Source organism: Onychomys torridus, chromosome 21, assembly GCF_903995425.1.
Source record: "Onychomys torridus chromosome 21, mOncTor1.1, whole genome shotgun sequence".
NCBI lineage: Eukaryota > Metazoa > Chordata > Mammalia > Rodentia > Cricetidae > Onychomys > Onychomys torridus.
Window position 1 is genome coordinate 32,442,121 of NC_050463.1, and position 18,170 is coordinate 32,460,290.

The 18,170-nt window shown below is 43.4% G+C and overlaps 1 protein-coding gene across 1 annotated transcript in view; it reads right to left on the reverse strand.

The window, feature by feature from the left end:
- Positions 1 to 18,170, reverse strand: part of Babam2 (BRISC and BRCA1 A complex member 2) — a 376,093-nt gene that overhangs the window by 155,645 nt on the left and 202,278 nt on the right. Inside the window, exon 7 of the mRNA XM_036170890.1 lies at positions 14,954 to 15,063. Coding sequence (XP_036026783.1) covers positions 14,954 to 15,063 — 110 coding nt within the window. The remainder of the gene's footprint in view (positions 1 to 14,953; positions 15,064 to 18,170) is intronic.

An 18,170-nucleotide genomic window follows, 5' to 3' on the forward strand; every position in this document is an offset into this window, starting at 1 on the left:
AGAAATGCAACACACTGCCGTGAACACTTCCCAATGGGGCTAAATTTAAAAATTTAACGTGTTTCTATGTGTATTTCTTTAAAAAAAAATGATTCGGGGGGGGGGGACAAGAAAAAAACCTAAATTTTGTTTTTAACCACTTTAATGAGGACATTTGGTCACAAAGATGTAAACTTAAATAAGTAAATAACATAAACTCTCATTTCCGGTATGCTAGGCGGGTTCTCTCAGCACTGAGCTCTACTTCCGGCACCAATAACTCTCTGGGATAGAAAGGACTTCCGGAGACGGCAGTGAGTAAAGCCTCTAAAGACTGAGAATTTGAGGAAAAGAGAAATTGGACTTCTTGCCTTGTTGATCTTCAAGACAAAATCTTTCAAAATAAGTTGCTGGAGAACCCTTCTGATAAAGCTATCAAAAGGAGCTGAAACCCATGAACGTGCAAAACGCTCTCTGATTAGCTACATCCGTGAGAAAACAGAGAACTGCCTTGGGAAGAGTCAGCAGTGATGAAAAGTGACAAAAAGATGGTAACTGAAATCGAGAAGCACACTGTCAAAGGACAGCACCTCATGAGCTGTGGCCCTCCCTCCTGAGAGCGAGGGAGAGCAGGAAGTGGGGAGACAGACGGCTGCACACACAAAGGCATGTCTGAGCACCTAGGGCCTAGAGTTACAGGGAGCTGGATACAGGATAACTGGAGGGTATTAGGGGTGCAAGGCTTTCACTTCAAATCACTGTGCGTTGTGTAGGCGTGACTGTCTTTACTTAGATGAAAAGAGATCAATGCCTGAGTGAAGGGTTTGTGAAAGTTTAGCACAGATAAAAATAGGCCCTGGGAGCTTCCTAAAGACTGATGATAGTACACTGATACCTGGTTGAAGACGTTCCTCCCACTGCCCATTCCTTTCTCCACTGTCCTTCTGCAAAGGGAATAATATGGATATTGTTGACTGCCAAGGCTGGCAGGTGCTGCTGACATCCAGTGTGGAGGGGCCAAGGATGCTGCTGACTGCCTTTCAATGAATAGAAGAGACAACCCTTCCTCCTAAACAAGAACAGTGATTCAACCCACACTGTCAACAGTACAGAGGCTGAGAACCTGTGTAGGGACTACGGTGCTTCAGTAACTGAATGTTCAGCAGCTTCACACAAAAATACCATGTATTATATACACAACAGGGCTTCTACCAATCAGTATGGTAGCCATTGATGACTCGAAATGCATAGACACCTAGGTTGTTTACATACTGAAATATTCCCAACCGGTTAGCACCTGTGCTCCTTACAAATTTATTTCTTCTCCACAAAAGAAGCTGGAGGGCCAGTGAGATGGTCCAGTGGGTAAAGACACTTTCTGTCAAGCCTGACAACCTGGGTTCGACCCATGAGATCTACATGGTGGAAAGAGAGAACCGAGTCTTGCAAACCGAGTCTGTCCTCTGGCCTTGACACCTGTGCTGTAGCACACGTGTACACACATGCATGCATGCACACACAAATAAAATTTTAAAGAGTTAGAAAAAAATTAAGTGAATAGTTCCTGGTAGATAACCCTAACAGAATGGTCACAATGAAGGGTGGCCACAGAATAACTAATATCTACATATAAATATTCTGAGAGGTTTTCTTAAATCTAAGAACTGAAAAATCTAAAACTTTCAATGGATTTGGCTTTGAGACAAAATATTATATGACTTAAGTCATAAAGCTTTAAAAGATTTCAAAACATCTTTCTTAGTTTTAAAACATATTAAATGGGTCATGCTAAATTCAGACAAAATTCAAGTTAGGAAAAAGTACTGGGTCAGAATAAGGAATAAGGACATATAAGTTCTTTCAGCATGTGGTCATAAACTCCTTTCCTCAGAGAAACATGGCTGTAAAAATCTGCTCCAGGATGAAAACTTGGGACAAAACAACCCACCCTTACGTCATACTTTTTAAAGATTGGGGTGGAGTAGGGAGAGAGGGATTAAAAGGAGGGAAAAATTCTTTGCATATAGGAAAAAAAGAGACTGTCAGTGAAATAATTTTTCCACTGATATATCTATCTCCAAGTTAATAGTGTAGAACAGCTTCACCTGGGCACAGGCGATCTCAAGCTTTTCCAAGGATGTCCTCTATGTTGTTGAAATGTCTATAAAAGATGATGTTTGCAGACGGAATCATTTGCTCTCTTGGATGGCCCTGTTCACTACATGTTGGCTCATCATTTGTTTTGAATCAAAGGCCTTCCATTCACTAAGTCATTAGTGCTGCTGGTAAAAGACAGTGTGTCTGAATTTTAATAAGTGTAGAAAACTCCAATATAATCATTAGCCCTTTAGCCCTTTATTATGGGAATCAAAATCAGACATACCCGGATCAAATTACATGCTCTCTAATAAAACCCACACAGTACAATCTGACAACACCGATGTTAGACCTTTGCTCCTCCAGCAGCAGTAAAAGGAACTTCACTTCACACACAAATTTTACATAGTAGGAGTCTTAGTCACTACCCACTCACAGAAACGGTTGTAATCAGGAACCAGGGCATTACTTAGCTACTAAATAATTATCCTTTGAAAATGTGCTGAGGATAATATAGTCAGTGCACTTTTTAGGCAGGAGAGGAACAACTTTAAAACCCACCTAATATATATTTCTATATCAGTGCTCACATTCTATTCTAAAAACTAAGTAGATGACACTTTCTTCATTACCATGTACACAGAAACCCACTGGTGAGAGAAAATAATGGTGCTTCTGTGAACCAAGTGCCTGGAAAGGAGAAGAGAGCTGAGCCATAAAGCTTCATGGAAGTCGGAGCCAAAGCTCAAGCATTCCCAAGTGTTGGGGCCTTGCTCCCTCTTAAGCATTTCTTTCCATGTATGGTCTGAACTATATTAGGTGTTTATGTCGAGTGGGAAGGTGAGAAAGAGTGACAGACCTCCGTATGAATCTGTCATCCAACTATGAGACAAAACAATAGAAAAAAAGAGCTTCCTAACATAGTAATTATGTGAGCTATTTGGAAGGAAGTTAAAATGTTCTTTTACTTAAGCAAATAGTAATACATCTGAATAAAGGGTTCTTGGAAAAAATAATCACTCAGTACATACCCTTTACAGCAAGTGTTCCAAATCTATTTATTTCATAACACTATGGGGCCAAAGAATGATAGAAGATGTGTTCTACTGTGCTTGCTGTGTGCTAATTATCATGTAAGAACTGACCAAATGCTGTGTGGAGACACAATATATGTGACACACATGAACACTAGTGGCTGTGGTAGATGCTGGGAACCAACCCTGGGTCTTCTGCAAAAGGAACAAGTATTGTTAATTGCTGGGCCCTCTCTCCAGTCTCTTGTCACCTAAAGTGATATAGTGAAGCCCTTCCTCCAGTGTGACAGTTTTAGGAGACTGGGTGCTTTGGAAGGTAAAGAGTTTAGATAAGGTCGTAAGTGTATGGTTACTGTGATGGGATGAGTGTCCTTCTAAGAAAATGAAGACATGTTAGCACCTCTCTGCCATGTGAGGACATAGCCAAGAAGTGGTCTTTTGCCAGTTAGGAAGAGAGGCCATAACCCGACACCAAGTCAATCAATCTTTATTTTTTTGTTTTTTAAACTCTTTGTTGATTCTTTGTGGATCTCACATTGTGCATCCCAATCCCACTCACCTCCTCATCCCCTCTCTTCTGCCCTCTGCCCTTGCAACCTCCCTTCAAAAACAAAATTCAAAAGTAAAACCAAAAAAAAACAAAACTCAAATCAGGATCACTGAGAGATCAAGATCAGCCTGGGTTACATGGTGAGACCCTAACTCAAGAAAAAAAAAAATATGAATTCACAACTTATTAATAAGAAATACTAAACTGTTTCTTTCATTTCTAGGGGTCTGTGAAACATTTTAGAAATGATCTTTTGCCAACAGTACAATGCACTCTTTGTAGTGTGTAATCCTATGGGCTATAATAAATAGAGAATTGGACATCTACCACAGGTGTGACACAGAACAACTCTGTCACCCTAAAATGTTCCACCTCTTTGTAGTCAAGCTCTCCTTCCATGCTCCCACTCAAAAAGGGACTGCAATAGCCTGCTCACAGCCCTGATGACCACCTGCTTCACAATTTTAAGTCACCCATTTCATACATTGCTTACAACTCCTCGCATGGATCTGACGGCCAAGATGAAAGGGGATGAGTAATTGAAACAAGCCAGGGGTGACTAAAGGCTTGGTGGAGTCCAGACGAAGACAGCACGAAGAAAGGCTCACATCAAGTGATGGACTGGATGGAAGCAGGGTTGGAGGAAGTATCAGAGATGCAGGCGAGAGCACTGAGGGGAAATAACGAGCCCTGTTTTGACCTGAGTGAATGATGGGATGAGGTTTGTGTCTTTCGAGGACCACTCTGTCGAGAATAGCAACTAGCTTGAAAATACTAGGAAACCAGTACCCAGTCTAAGGAGAGCATGGCGCTCTCCAAGGGTAGTTTAATCCAAAGGCACAAGGAACAAAGGGCAGGAAAGTCTGCATAGCTGTAGGATTAGGGTGGCACTTGAATGTCATTTGGCACATCCACAAGGCCAGCCAGCCCGCCCGTGGGGGCACTGAAGAGGACACCATGCACACAGGTCTAGTGAGGCGGCCAAGTAGGTAACTCAGAGCCCTTCTGCTAAAACACCCGACCCTGCTGGGGAAAATCTTTGAAAGCAATAGCCCTGTTCCCCTGAGTTCAGGAAGTCCTTAGGAGTAGCCGCCCCTGCTCTGACCATCTCTGGTTCAGGCGTCTGAACACATGGTTCTGAGGGCTACATGTAAGTTCTCAGACATGATGATCCAGCGTGTCCTAGACTGGTGTGTTTGGCAAAGAGGCACAACGGGGGGCAGGAGAGAGTGACAGGGATGGAGTCCTGCTCTGGGAAACCTAATGTGGAAAAAGTCAGCACCAAGGAGGTCTCATGGGGCTGGAGAGGGGTGGAAGACCGTGAGGGGACAGCAAGGAGGCCAAATCAAGCAGCAGATGTTTAGATGGGAAACCACTGGAAGGGTAGCAAACCACTAATGAGAGCAAACAGTGGAGAAGAGCAGAGCTGGGGAAGGGGGGATGGACAGTGTTAGACGATAATTCTCCCTTAAAACAATCTAACTTGTTAAGTTTTTATTCTTACATTGTTTTATAGTTTATTAGCACATATTAATTGTGCAATGTAATGGGTTTTGTTGTGACATTTCCATACACGTCTATAATATACTTTGATCATATTCACCTCCCCATAATTTGCATGTTAACGAGGTACATAAATTGGCGACAGGGGAGTCTGTTGCTCTCAAAACTATATTTAAACCCGTGTTTCTACACATTTTCTAGAGTAACATCCTGGGCCCTCATGAGATCTTCAAAGAGGTCTGCGGCGATCTGATCTTTAACCAGTCCAACTCTGTACACATTCGACCTCCGGTGTTGGCAGTCGGGCTGTAGACTTCTTCAATTTAGACTCTTTGAGAGGCATCCTACTTTGCCAGCTAAGGGCTGCTATCTTCCATCCGTTCAGGGACACTTGAGGACACCTCCTCAATTACACTCTAACTTCTCTGGTTCTCCCTATAAAACTGCCCAGTGTCTTTGTTAACTTCACTAGAGATCTCAGACTCTCTGGTGAGAAGGCGTTTCCTACTTGTGCATATAAATGAACAGTAACTACATCAAACAGAAATGACCGATGCTCACAGCTTTGCTAGTGAAAAATAGTGTTAAATTGAAAATCACCAATGTCTCATCTTCCCTACAAGAAAAATGCTGGTCCACATCCTAGAGATGCTCGGCAGAAGATGTGAGGCTTAGTCTTTTGAATGAGGATGTGGTGTGTCTTCCAGTGGAGGATAGTCCTTATACAACAGAAAAATAAGGCACAGAAGTGACCGAGGGCAGAAAATCAACCCAAGGCTGAACGTACTGACGAGATCTGAGTTCTCACGGACCTGCACACGTCTTACTTGTAAACACACATTTTGTGCCTAAAACAGACCTCAGCAAAACCACGGAGCTAGCACTGACTTCTGAGGCTGGGGAGGTGGAAGGTGCCCACCAGAAAGTTGCCAAACAGATGACATTTAGGGGCTGATTGATCTTCTCATAGAAGTCTGTTTGCAGTGTTTCTTGGTGTGCAGGGAGGTGCAGGCTAGACAAAGGGCCAAACTCACTAATGAAAACTAGCTGAACTGTTCAGAATTCCATTCTAAGTCACGAAGAACCCATCTGGCCCTGCTCCCAGACCAGTAAAAGGAACATCTTAAGTCCCTAGAGGCTAAGACAGCTCTTTCCACCAAAAGAAAATACACATCTCCCCTGACAGCTGGTTGTCTTAGCATACACTGGACTGTATATTTATCAAAAGAAAAAAGCCTCTCCAGGAGCACAATATTTATTATAGGATTATTTGAGTGACTCATGTAAACACGAGTATGGCTAAATTAAGTCATGTTTACTATGCTGTGTTGGTGCTTAAACTCAACCCAAAGTTACCTCTAGTGATACGGGGCCTCCCTTCTTGAGACAACTGGCAAAAGGTAGTTTTTTTTTCAAAGATATATATATATTTACCAGTCAATCTACTTGGTCACACATTTTCAAAGTTACACATTTGAAAAGGCACTCAAGGTGGTCACACCCACTCCAAGGTATCACACTCCCCTATCCCAACACTCGGGAGGTGGAAGAAGTAGAGGACCAGGGGTCAAGGTCCTCCTTGACTACCTGGTGAATTCAAGGCTACTTGGGGTACACAAGGTCAGGTCTCAAAAACAAAAATCTTGGAACATCTAAAATGATATGTTCCACCATGACAGGTATTAATTGAGTGGGAACATTTGAGTAAAATCACAATACAGTGAATCTTCTTATTGAGTTAAATTATATTTTATTTGAATGCAGTACTCTTGCCTATAATTTCAAACAGCATCACTTTACTTTTCAGGTCCCTATACCCTTTTCATCAGTCCCTGAGTCAAATTTCAGTGGACCCCAGCCTCTGGATTAGAACCCATCCATATGTCCTAAAAGATCGTGTCTGTTGCCAGGTACAGTGGGGAAAAGGAGGTAGGAGAGTCCACAGTTGGAGGAGATAAGAGCCTTTAAGTTCAAAGTTCCTAAGACCAAGAGCACATTCACCACCTGCAAGGCTCAGGTGAGACAGCACTCCTACAAAGTAAAGTTCAACCTCCCAGAAGCATGGCCAAGCAACCACCAAGGAAGCTAGCTGCTGGCCAAAAGGTTCAACCTCCAGGGATGCTAGCTGCTGGCTACTGGGTACAGCCTCCAGGGAAGCTAGCTGCTGACTACTGGGTACAACCTCCAGGGAAGCTAGCTGCTGGCTAAAAGGTTCAACCTCCAGGGAAGCTAGCTGCTGGCCAAAAGGTATACAGTGAAAATGAAAAGCAACAATGGAGACCATTTCCCTTGCTAGGCACAGAGATAATCAATTCCTGCCCTTGTGGAAAGTTACATTAGTAGATAGTGTAGCTAGGGTAGGGTCAGCTTGGCAAGAAATGGGCTTGTCTTCCCCAGACCCTGTAGGAGGGAAGAACCAAATGTAATGCTCTGGAACAAGGACCAGGCTGAGCAAAAGTACAGATGTGGAAAAAACACTAAGTCTGTTGAAGGAAACGATAAAACATTTGGCTAAATAGCAGTCTATGTGAAATGTCTAGATGGGGGTGGAAAGGTGAGTGGAACAGACACACATAATTGTTTGACTGCCAGACGGCTAGCTGAATCACTTGAGGAATGTTGAGCAAGGACGTTATGTGAGTGGAGCTTCAGACAGCGACAGCTCTGTGCCAAAGGGAAATAAATTGAAATCTAAAACTGGGAGTTAACTGGCAGTCAAACAGGAAGAGAACAAAGAGTCAAGAGTCCATCAAGGGTGTGGCGACAGGACAGAACCAGCTAAAGGGAGGAACGACAGAGTGGAAGGCACCGGAGAGTGGAGTCCAGCATTAGACACTGGCTGCTTCACGAAGGAAGAGAGTGTGGAGATGCCTGGGAGATGTGAACCTGAGCACCCAGGAGAAGCAGAGGACGATGAAGTGAAGCAGGGTAAGGGAAAATGCCGCCTTGCTCAAGATGATAAGCTTGGTTCCTGACATTTTGATAATTTACACATGTGAATTTGAGGTGACAATGGAATAGGAACACCAATGTCCATCAGGTGGCCAGGAAAGCAGTTTTCTAAGCTAGGGGAAAATCAGAGATGAAGAGCAGGAAGTCATCCACAATGAATACCGTGAAGATGATCTGGGTACGGGGAGAGACAGGGGAGATGGCTCAGCGTTAAGAGCACTGGCTGCTATGCAGAGGTTTACTTCCCAGCACCCATGTGGTGGTGGCTTGCAACTATCTCAACTCCAATTTCAGAAGCAATAACCTCCTCTTCTGGCATCTGAAGGCACTGCACACATATGGTGCACAGGCATACATTCAAACAAAACACTCATACACATAAAGTAAAAGTAAAATAAAACCCTCAAAGAAGAGATTTAAGAAGAAAGAAACTGACCTAAGGGGCTGGTGAGACAGCTCAGCTGGCAGAGGCGCTTGTCCACAGGCCTGATAACCTGGGTTTGAGCCTCAGGCCCTCTAAGGTGGCAGGGAACAACCTTCTCCCTAGAGCTGACCTCTGACTTCCATGTGTATGCTGTGACATGCACACACCTGCCTTAACACACACACTCAAAATAAAAGTTAAAAAATGATTAAGCGTAGAGGCATGGAAACGCAATTTAGTACAATTTAATGAGCTGACAAATGAAACCGCCAGTGAAGGAGAGCAGGAAGGGCCTATGAACACCAGGTTCCAGGGGAGGAAAGCTCCACAGAGAACACATGCCAGGAACACCATTACGGACATCATATGGTAGAGCAAAATGAATGGCAACTTGAACATCTGAAAGCACTAAACACATATATTGTCACCGTTGCTTATTGAATTTCTAGAGAAGTCATACGGCATTAGAAAAGCTAGGCCTTCAAAAGCCTCCCAGTAGGGGCTGGAGAGATGGCTCAGAGGTTAAGAGCACTGACTGCTCTCCCGGAGGACCCGGGTTCGATTCCCAGCACCCACATGCCAGCTCTATAGCTCCAGGGGATCTGACACCCTCACGGAGACAAATGTGCACATAAGATAAAAATAAATAAACAAAATACTAAAAAAAAAAAGCCTTTCAGTGTTTCCTTCATCAAGCTGGATAGAAATGCAATCTCCTCCGACCTCTTACAATGTTGCTAAGTTTTCAAGTTATTTCTACAACCCCCAAAACACTAACTGAGCCTTGACCGTGGGCTGGGCACTACACAAGGCCCTTTCCTATCGTCTCACTGGAGTAGACACAATTGAAGCTGCGTTTGCCCCCTTTTCAGAAGAAGGAATGGGGCTCGGAGTCACTTGGCCAGGCTTGTCACCCACAGTGGAGGAGCAGAGGGCTGCTGGCGCCAAGTCTCACTGTGTCTTCTTCACTAACCACAAGTTGCAACTTGTGGTTGTTTTTATGCCTCTTACTGTACTCTAAGCAAACTAGGGCACAGGGCCACATGACATTGATCCTGACAGCCTCTGGCACACCAGCAAAGGGCCTTGCACTTGCTCAGTTCTTGCAGGGCTGCTCCTGCTGAAGAATGACCACATGCATGTGTGCAGGCAGGCACACAGGCCTTGCTAGACATGGACATTTCTGAGCTGGTAAGTTCCGCGTACTTATTTCCAAGGCGGGCTGTAACTTAACAACATAAAGTTTCTAAAAACAAATTCTGTACTTGTGAAAGATGCCACCTGGTCTGCCTCAGGGGCTGAAGTCCTCCTTTTATGCAGAGTGGGAACAGCCCAGGGAGGGACGGAGCTGGTTTTCTTCAAACCCCTCCCAGACCCGGGCTGGAGCCAGGCAAGCGGCCCACACCTTTCTGAGAGGAGCACTAGGCTGTCTCCGATGCCCATTTCACCTCTGCTTTCACGGAGGGAACTGCCAACAGTCTGGGAGCGAGGGGAAGGTATGGCACATTTAGTGCCAGCTCTGATGATGTAACCTTAACATTCACAGCTCTTCTGCCAGGAAAAAGCAAGGCAACTGGTTCAGAAATGAGTTCTCCCTTTTCTAATATGCAACCCAAATCTAATATTCTGCATTGCTGACCACTAGCTAATCCTCCTCCTCACTGTCCTCGCCTGCATCCATCTTTGTGCATAACTGGCCTCATTCTCTCAATGAGCCAAACTTAAGGTCTAAATCAAAGGACTGGTTTTGATTCCTTAGAAAACAAATGTACAGAATACATGAAATATGTTGACTTCATAAAATGTCCCTCATGCATGAAGAACACAACGTTCTTCTTAGAAGTGTTTATTCTTTAAGCTAAATGCATGCACAGAGGGAGGCTTGAAGACAATAGACATCTCTGCACCATGAGGGCAGGCAAGCCATGTGCAACAGGGCTGTCAAAGGCACCAGGCAACTATTCCCAGGTCCTGGAAAAACATAAATTTCAGAGCATCATAAAATCAGTATGCACTTGGGAGTTTTTGACCAATGTATCTGACAGATGTTCCTTTCTGCGGGGACTGTCTAATTTGGAGACATTTGGTACTCATATTGTTAAAATCTTTAGAGTATAACAAATTGATCCCTTTGCCTTCATGTGATGACAACAACCTTAGTAGTATTTTTCTATTTCTATTTCTGGGACTAGTATTAATCCTTGCCTACCGCACAGACAAGCTGGGGCAGAGTGATAATAGCCAGACAGGCCTGGAATTTCCCTTTGCCCATGTACTGGGAGGTGGAGAAGCTAGACTTCTTTTGACCATTTTAAAATAATGTAAAACAGGTTTTTGGTCTCCTGGAGCTTCTGTTTGTGAGATATCCTGCACGAGGCTTGGGACTTCTCAGAAAGCATCACAGCAGAAACCAAAAGGAACAGACCCTCAGCTAAGGCAACAGCCAGGCAAGTCTAGTTGGGAATGCCTTTCCCATAGCTGAGAATTGGCTGGGTAACACAAAACATGGGGAGCAAATGAAAGCTTAACACAATGTCCAAGATAATCCCCCTTCACTCAGGTCTGAAAACTTATCCCATGAAATAACATGAATCCTCCTGAAATGACATTATTCCTCTTTTGTGCTCTGAACTCTGCAAGAATTAGCTAGTACAACAGTCCCTTTTATCTATGAGGGATATGCTGCAGGACTCTCAGCAGATGCCTTAAACTACAGACAGTACTGAATTGCAGATATCCTGGGTTTCGCTATATACATACTTAACTATACAAAGTTCAATTTATAAATATGAAGTGTGACATTAACAATAGTCACAACAAAACAGAGCGAGAGCAACTTCTACAGTCCAATGTGCAGGAGAAAACTAGCACGGGTTTCCCTCCTTCACAATTTCATAGAAACAAGATTTGCTTACTAGAGGACTGAGCGAACTGAACGGCTTCAAACTTAGAGGGCTCCTCCTCCCGCCTCTACATCCCGCGTGCCCAGCCACTGTGCCCAGCCACTGTCCCCAGCCACTGTGCCCAGCCACTGTGCCCAGCCACCATGCCCAGCTCACAAGTTGAAATTTTTCATCCGATAGGAAATCTGCTAATGACTAACAGGTAGGGAGCGTGTACCGCACGGAAAAGCTGGACAACAGGCAACTCTTATATCCTAGGCGAGATGGAGCAGGGCCACACAAGACTTCATACGGCTTCTCAAGATGATGCACAAATTAAAACTTACGGATTGTTTCTCTCTAAACCTTTCTGCTTAATGTTCCAGACTTCAGTGGATTGTGAGTAAATGAGATCCCCAGGACATGTGACCACAGATAAGGGGTTAGGGAAAGACTGAAATCAATTTAGCACATGTGTAAGTCCTCACAGAGCCATCCCTCAACTTTACCATTCTCCATTTTAACCCTTCTCTAAAATCTCACGTTGAAAACCTCTACTTGAAGCAATAGTGAGGTCTGGCTGTTTGCTTAGCATTAGAAATACAGCTGCATTAGGTGAATTTGTATTAACCAAGAAAAATGTCAAAGCTTTCAGTACAGCCATCCCAAGTTGGGGGTGAGAATTACATACTAACTTACAAGACTGTCACAATTAAGCCATTGCTGTGCAAGGCACTATGGGATGGCACACTTGTTCATCCATCTGAGGAGTGTGCAGCTTAGCACAGGATTAAAGAAATGCACATCACAGGTAGGTAGATGGTAGGATGAAGACAGATGCAGTGTGATGGGAAGGGTAGACCGCTCCGAGGCAGTGCTGGTAGTGAGGGCATTTGAACAACGCCTAGAACATGTGCATTTGCCCAGGATGGGGAGACTACTACAGTGTGGAAAGAAGGAACAGCTTTGGATAGCAAAGGTACAGCAGCAAGAGTGACGGACTGAGGACATTTCAGCTGAAAAGACAGACGGAGGGGATCGGCAGGAAAGCAGTGGAAACGACAGGCTATAGTCCTCCACACGAGGAGGGACACTGAGAGCTGGGCTTCTGTTTGTTTGGCTTTAGGTTTTTGTTTTTGTTTTTTTCTCATTTGAGATGGGCCTCCCTATGTAGTTCTGGCTGTCCTGGAACTCACTCTATAGACCAGGCTGGCCTCGAACTCACGAACATCCGCCTGCCTCTGCCTCCACGGTGCTGGGATTAAAGCCGAGCGCCACCGCACCCAGCCTAAGAGCTGGGTTTTAGAAGTAGGAGAAGTGACTTAAAGTACGCCTTTCCCTACTCAACTGGTCACTCCACATCTTAGGCTTTTAGAATAAGGATATTTTATTAGCAAGCATCTTTGCAAACTAGGCACAGTTACTTCAAAGAAATAACCTGGCTTCAGTTCAGGAGAACAAGAATCTTTCACGTTAGACTTAGTGGCACAGGCTGGCAATCCCAGCAGCTCAGGAGTGAGGATTTCCAAGGCGAGGTCAGCTTGGGCTACATTAAGAGCAGCCTGGGGAATTTAGTTAGAAATGATTTCTAACTAACCAGTAAGCACTGGACTGGAGATACAGCTCAACAGCAGAACACTTGCATAACATGTGTGAGACCCTACACTCCACCCCCGTAACCGACAAACAACACTCCTTTGAGAGGGCAACTACCCACCTATGGGTAACTAGCACACTCATTTCCCAGACATCTTGGGATGTTTCTCTCTAACTTTCTCACCACCAAAACATCTGGATTTAACTCACTAAGTTCTATTGAGTGTCCGTAACAAGTGCGTGCTCACGTCATATCATCCTTTTGTTTCTCCTCCGACTCCTCCCTCTCACCTACCCACTCACTCGCCATGAACTCTCATCAAATCGGCAACACTAACAGCTACTATTTGGTGAGGGCTGCCCCAGTACGGTCTCTCTACCTCATGCTCTATAAACAGTACTTAGTACAATACTAAAAATAACATTATTAATAGGCACCAGTACTTCTATTTTATGGAGAAATAGGATTCCAGGCATTGATACCTCACTAGTTGCTATGGGCCAGAATCGGGGTGCATGCAGCTCTGTTTGGCTCTGGAACCTCTCCCTTTTAGACCTCATTGTTGCCTCCAGTTATGGCCTTTAATTAACATGGGTCAATATTTTAAGTTGAAAATTCATGCACTAGGCAGGGCAGAATACAGTCTTGCTACTGTAAAATCCCACTCTAGCTGTTATTAGAGATATATAAGTAAACAAGAGAATGCCTGTACATTACTGATTTTCACAGTCTCCCACATTTGAGCATCATATTAATTTGTAAGACGGGGTGCCCATGACTCATAACTTAGAGCCACTGAGGTCAGAGAGCATGGAAACGGCTCAGTCTATTAATGTCGGATGACAACCACATCTACTCACCGACAGAAATCTGCCAAGCCTGACTAAATGGCCTGCAGAGAACGTTAATAATGCATTTCAGTGAGACCCTGTACAAATTTCTCTCTTGATGAAAAACATGTCTTGTCAGAAGTTCCCAACCAAATCTGCTCATGATCCCTTTTCAATGAACCTCAGCATCCTTTGAAGTGGGGTAAACTATTAAAGCATTTGGCCAACAATAAGTACATTGTGATGTGAGACTTCATGAAATTCATCACTAGTGAGAAAAGTTACTTGGGTAGACACAAGTGTGATAGCCAACTGTTTTTACTGTGTGACTGGACATTGCATAAAACCATACAGAGCTATTTAAACAAAGAAAGAACTCAAACATCATCATTTTAAAATACCTACTTTTAATATTGCCTTTATCAGTTTCTGATTAACTTTTTGCTTAATATCTTAAAGAAACTGGTTATATCTTCACAAATAACTCTGACAGTTTCAAATATATAAGTTAGCTCGGACATTATTCAGCAGTCCTCTACAGGCTACAACTACTACTTACAATCCCCTGGAGATACCCCAGGAGAGTAACAATTTGGACTTGTTATACCTACAATTCTCTAAAAAACTCAGACGCACAATAAAGAGACCTTAAGTTGCATGAATAAGATTCACTAAAAGATTACACTTGTAAGTACTATCTGCATGTACTGTACCACTAAAACCTTCACCCCAGAGCTGGAGAGATGGCTCAGCAGTTAAGAGCATTGGGTACTCTTGCAGAGGACCTGGTTCAAATCCCAGTACCCACATGGTGCAGCTTCCAACTGCCTGTAACTCCAGGTCTAGAGGACCTGATGGCCTCTTCTGGCCTTTGTTGGTACATCCATGCAAGTGGTGCAATTACACTCAGGTGTGTGGACTTGTGTCCACAAAAGAAAAACATCTTTAAAAAAACCAAAATCCCTCAATAAACCAACTTCTAAGAAAAGAAAACAACAACAAAAAAAAAAGTTTAAGAGTCCACACTGCATAAAAGGAAGAGGCAGAAACATGGCTTACTAAGTAGAAGCATCTGGCTCATCATGTCAACAACACTGACACTTACTGCTCAATTCGGGGTGACAAGTACAACTTGGGGTACACTTGGGTGGCTTCCGTATCCTCAAAACTGACAGAAAGGAGGGCCACATCTTCTCCAGGGTCTTCATTTACATCCTTAGAAAGGAAGTGAAAAACAGCATGAGCACCTGTTCTCTGCACACTTTGGGTCTTTTGAGACAGGGTCCCATTATGGCCTCCAACTCAAGATCTTCCTGCCTCCCGAAAGTCAGGATACAGCCTGTAGCATCATGCCCAGCTTACTCCGGAATCTTATCAGTGATGAGCTCACAGCCTACTGACACGAAGCCGTGGTTGTGAGTTGCCTACGTTCAACCAAATGGTCCAGCATACCCTTGCCTCACTCCTCAAGAGTGGTGCCCAGGAAACTTCTTGACCGAAGCCTACCGCAATAAGGCACATGGCCTTCAGCTATTTCACTTGTTCCCATAGACTCAGTGCAGCAGGGGAATGGATACAAATTAGACAGAAGCACAGTTACCACATTCAGTAAACATACCGCTAAAAACATAATTTATATCTTAAAAACCCAGCAAAATGTTCAAATATGGGCCCAATAACCTCATTACACCAACCTTTATCGTATGCTCTAAGTTATTAAATAGTAAAAATCCAGAGGAAATATGTTCCCGTGAAGTATAAAGTATGCCAGCCACTATATAAACACGAGGCTGGGTGGGGGCAGGTGCTCATCTACTTTAGCAAAGTGATCACAGATGATTTACTTGGAAACTGCAACACGTATTTATCATATATGTCCAGTTGTGAGACTATTTTAAGACAAACTCCCTATTAATCTAAGAATTATAATTGCTGATCAATCCATCCGAGGACATCTTGGGGTTAATGGCAACCTGAATTAATAAGTATTGAATACCAGACTGACAACCGAATATCTAAACTAATTCAATGGAGTATTGATGACGCACAGATGAAGTGTACTGAATCAAAATTGGGAACTTTTAACTATGTGCATGTGCTTTATGATTATTGCCAAGTACCAAGCTGTCTGCCAGAGTTTGGAATAAAGTGCTGAATCAGTTTAACTCTGTCAATATTGACTTTAATCTGACACACCACATTTCTGCAACCCTAGTAATCTGGCAGTGTCTCTAAGTCAAGTACAAAACCTAAAACACTAGCCCTGGATGTCATTCTCATGTTGGGAATGATAAAACCTGACCTGAAATTTTCAATCAGTTTGCAGGTCCTGAGGGCAGGGGGCTCAGACAAACAAGGGGGGGGGGGGGTCCCAGCCTAGGCTTGAACTGTGTGTGACCACTGAGAGCCTCAGGCACAGGCTTCCATCTGTCCAAACCCCACTCCCTTCCTTTCCTGCATCCTGGGAAACTGGTCAACACACATACTGCTCAGCCTGGACATCTTCAGTGTCCTTGCCCGGTTTCTTACTGTGTACATGTGACATGTATACACAGGGACAAGGATCATCAAGCCTCTCCCGTGGTTTAAAAATAAAAATTAGGAGCAAATAAGAAGCAAGGGTTAGGGAGGAACACCAACAAACAACCCACACTTATGTCTCACTTCTGGATCACTAAGGACTTGATCTCAAAGCTGTTCAAAGGACCAGTCCTATCCTTCCAAGGTTAGAATGGGGGCTATACAAAAATGTTGCAAATTCCAAATAAGACGGAAGAAGATCAGGTGATGTAATTTAAAGGGAACCGCACATTACCCACCCCCACAAACACCTCTGCCTCACAGAGGCAGCAACCTTTCTCTCCTACATCAGCTACAGCATGAGCCCACACCATAACCAGGAAGCAAGCCTCCACAGCTCCCACTGAGTTCAAACACCAAAGATGTGACGGAGCTGGGGAGTACATGGCTCTCAGTGTCTGGGATCACAGGCCTTTGGAGCACTTGCAGTCCGTGAAACCTAGAAGAAGAGCTGTAAAATGGATGGTCTTAGTGGACCCAGACCTTTCTGCTGAGCCAAATGGCCTGCTCTAGATAAAATATAGATAAAAGCGGACAAGGAGGAAAATCATGCCCGACTCTAGGTAGGCTCAGCTTAACTAATTGAGGGAGGCACAAACATCTTGACAAAAGGAAAAAGTGTCTGAACATGCAATAAGTAAAGTTTAATTCAAAGTCAAGGGCAAAGTTCATCCAAGGTGGTTCAAGCACAGCTTGTCCATGAAGTCTCCTAAGGCCTCACGATAGCTAAATCCCAATGCACAACTTGCACACCTTGTATTATGCATCTCATCACACCATACATACAGGAGTGTGTCCTGAAACACCTGGGCTCAGACTCGAGACACTGTTATGTCACAAACTATGGCGGTTTTATACAAACACAATGATTTAATTACAAATACAAAGACATTTCTACAACATTCCTCAGCAAGTGACAAATCAGTATATTTTAGGTTTCTACTGAGTTATAATGTTTGATTTTAATAATTGTTTGAATTGCTGACTTGAGGTTTTTTTGGTTTTTGTTTTTTTGTTTTTTTGTTTTTTTTTTAAGGCCTCAATCAATTCTGGTTTGAGGTTAGGACAGAATTTTCAACAATTATGAATCAGCCCTAAACAATTTTCTGCCATTTTGTACCTTGTATTATACAAAGACATCTCCTCAACATTGACAGTGCTAGAATCAAAATGCCCATCAATTCAATATTCGCCCAAGACGAATATTGAAAGAAGGAAATGCATCATCTCACCAGGGTGCAAATTTACTTTCAATTTAAGTACATGGTAAAAGTACATGTCTACTGAAACCTTCCTTTAAAACTTATTTCCTTAAGATATTTATCAACAAATATTTGATATGTATACATATTTTATATAGCTTTATAAACAGGGTTGTACAAAAAGTTATCAGGTAAAAAGGGCCCATGAATGGAAAGGGTTGAAAAAGCCCTCTCCGAGCCCATTCATCTAACCTAGGATTGCTGGTTCCATGGATCAGCTTCCCTGCCCAAACCCACTCATCTAACCTAGGATTGCTGGTTCCATGGATCAGCTTCCCAAGCCACCTCCGTACACAGTGAGAGCTTGTCTTCAGCTCCCCTGCTCGGAAAAACATGGTTCTAATTTTCTGTCTCAGGCTTTTGGCCCTTCCATTTACATCCTTTTCTTTTTAAGTTCTTAAATAGTTTTTTGTTTGTTTGTTTGGTTTTACACTATAAAAACTAGGCTTTTTTTTCTTTAAACAAGCCCAACCATATAGA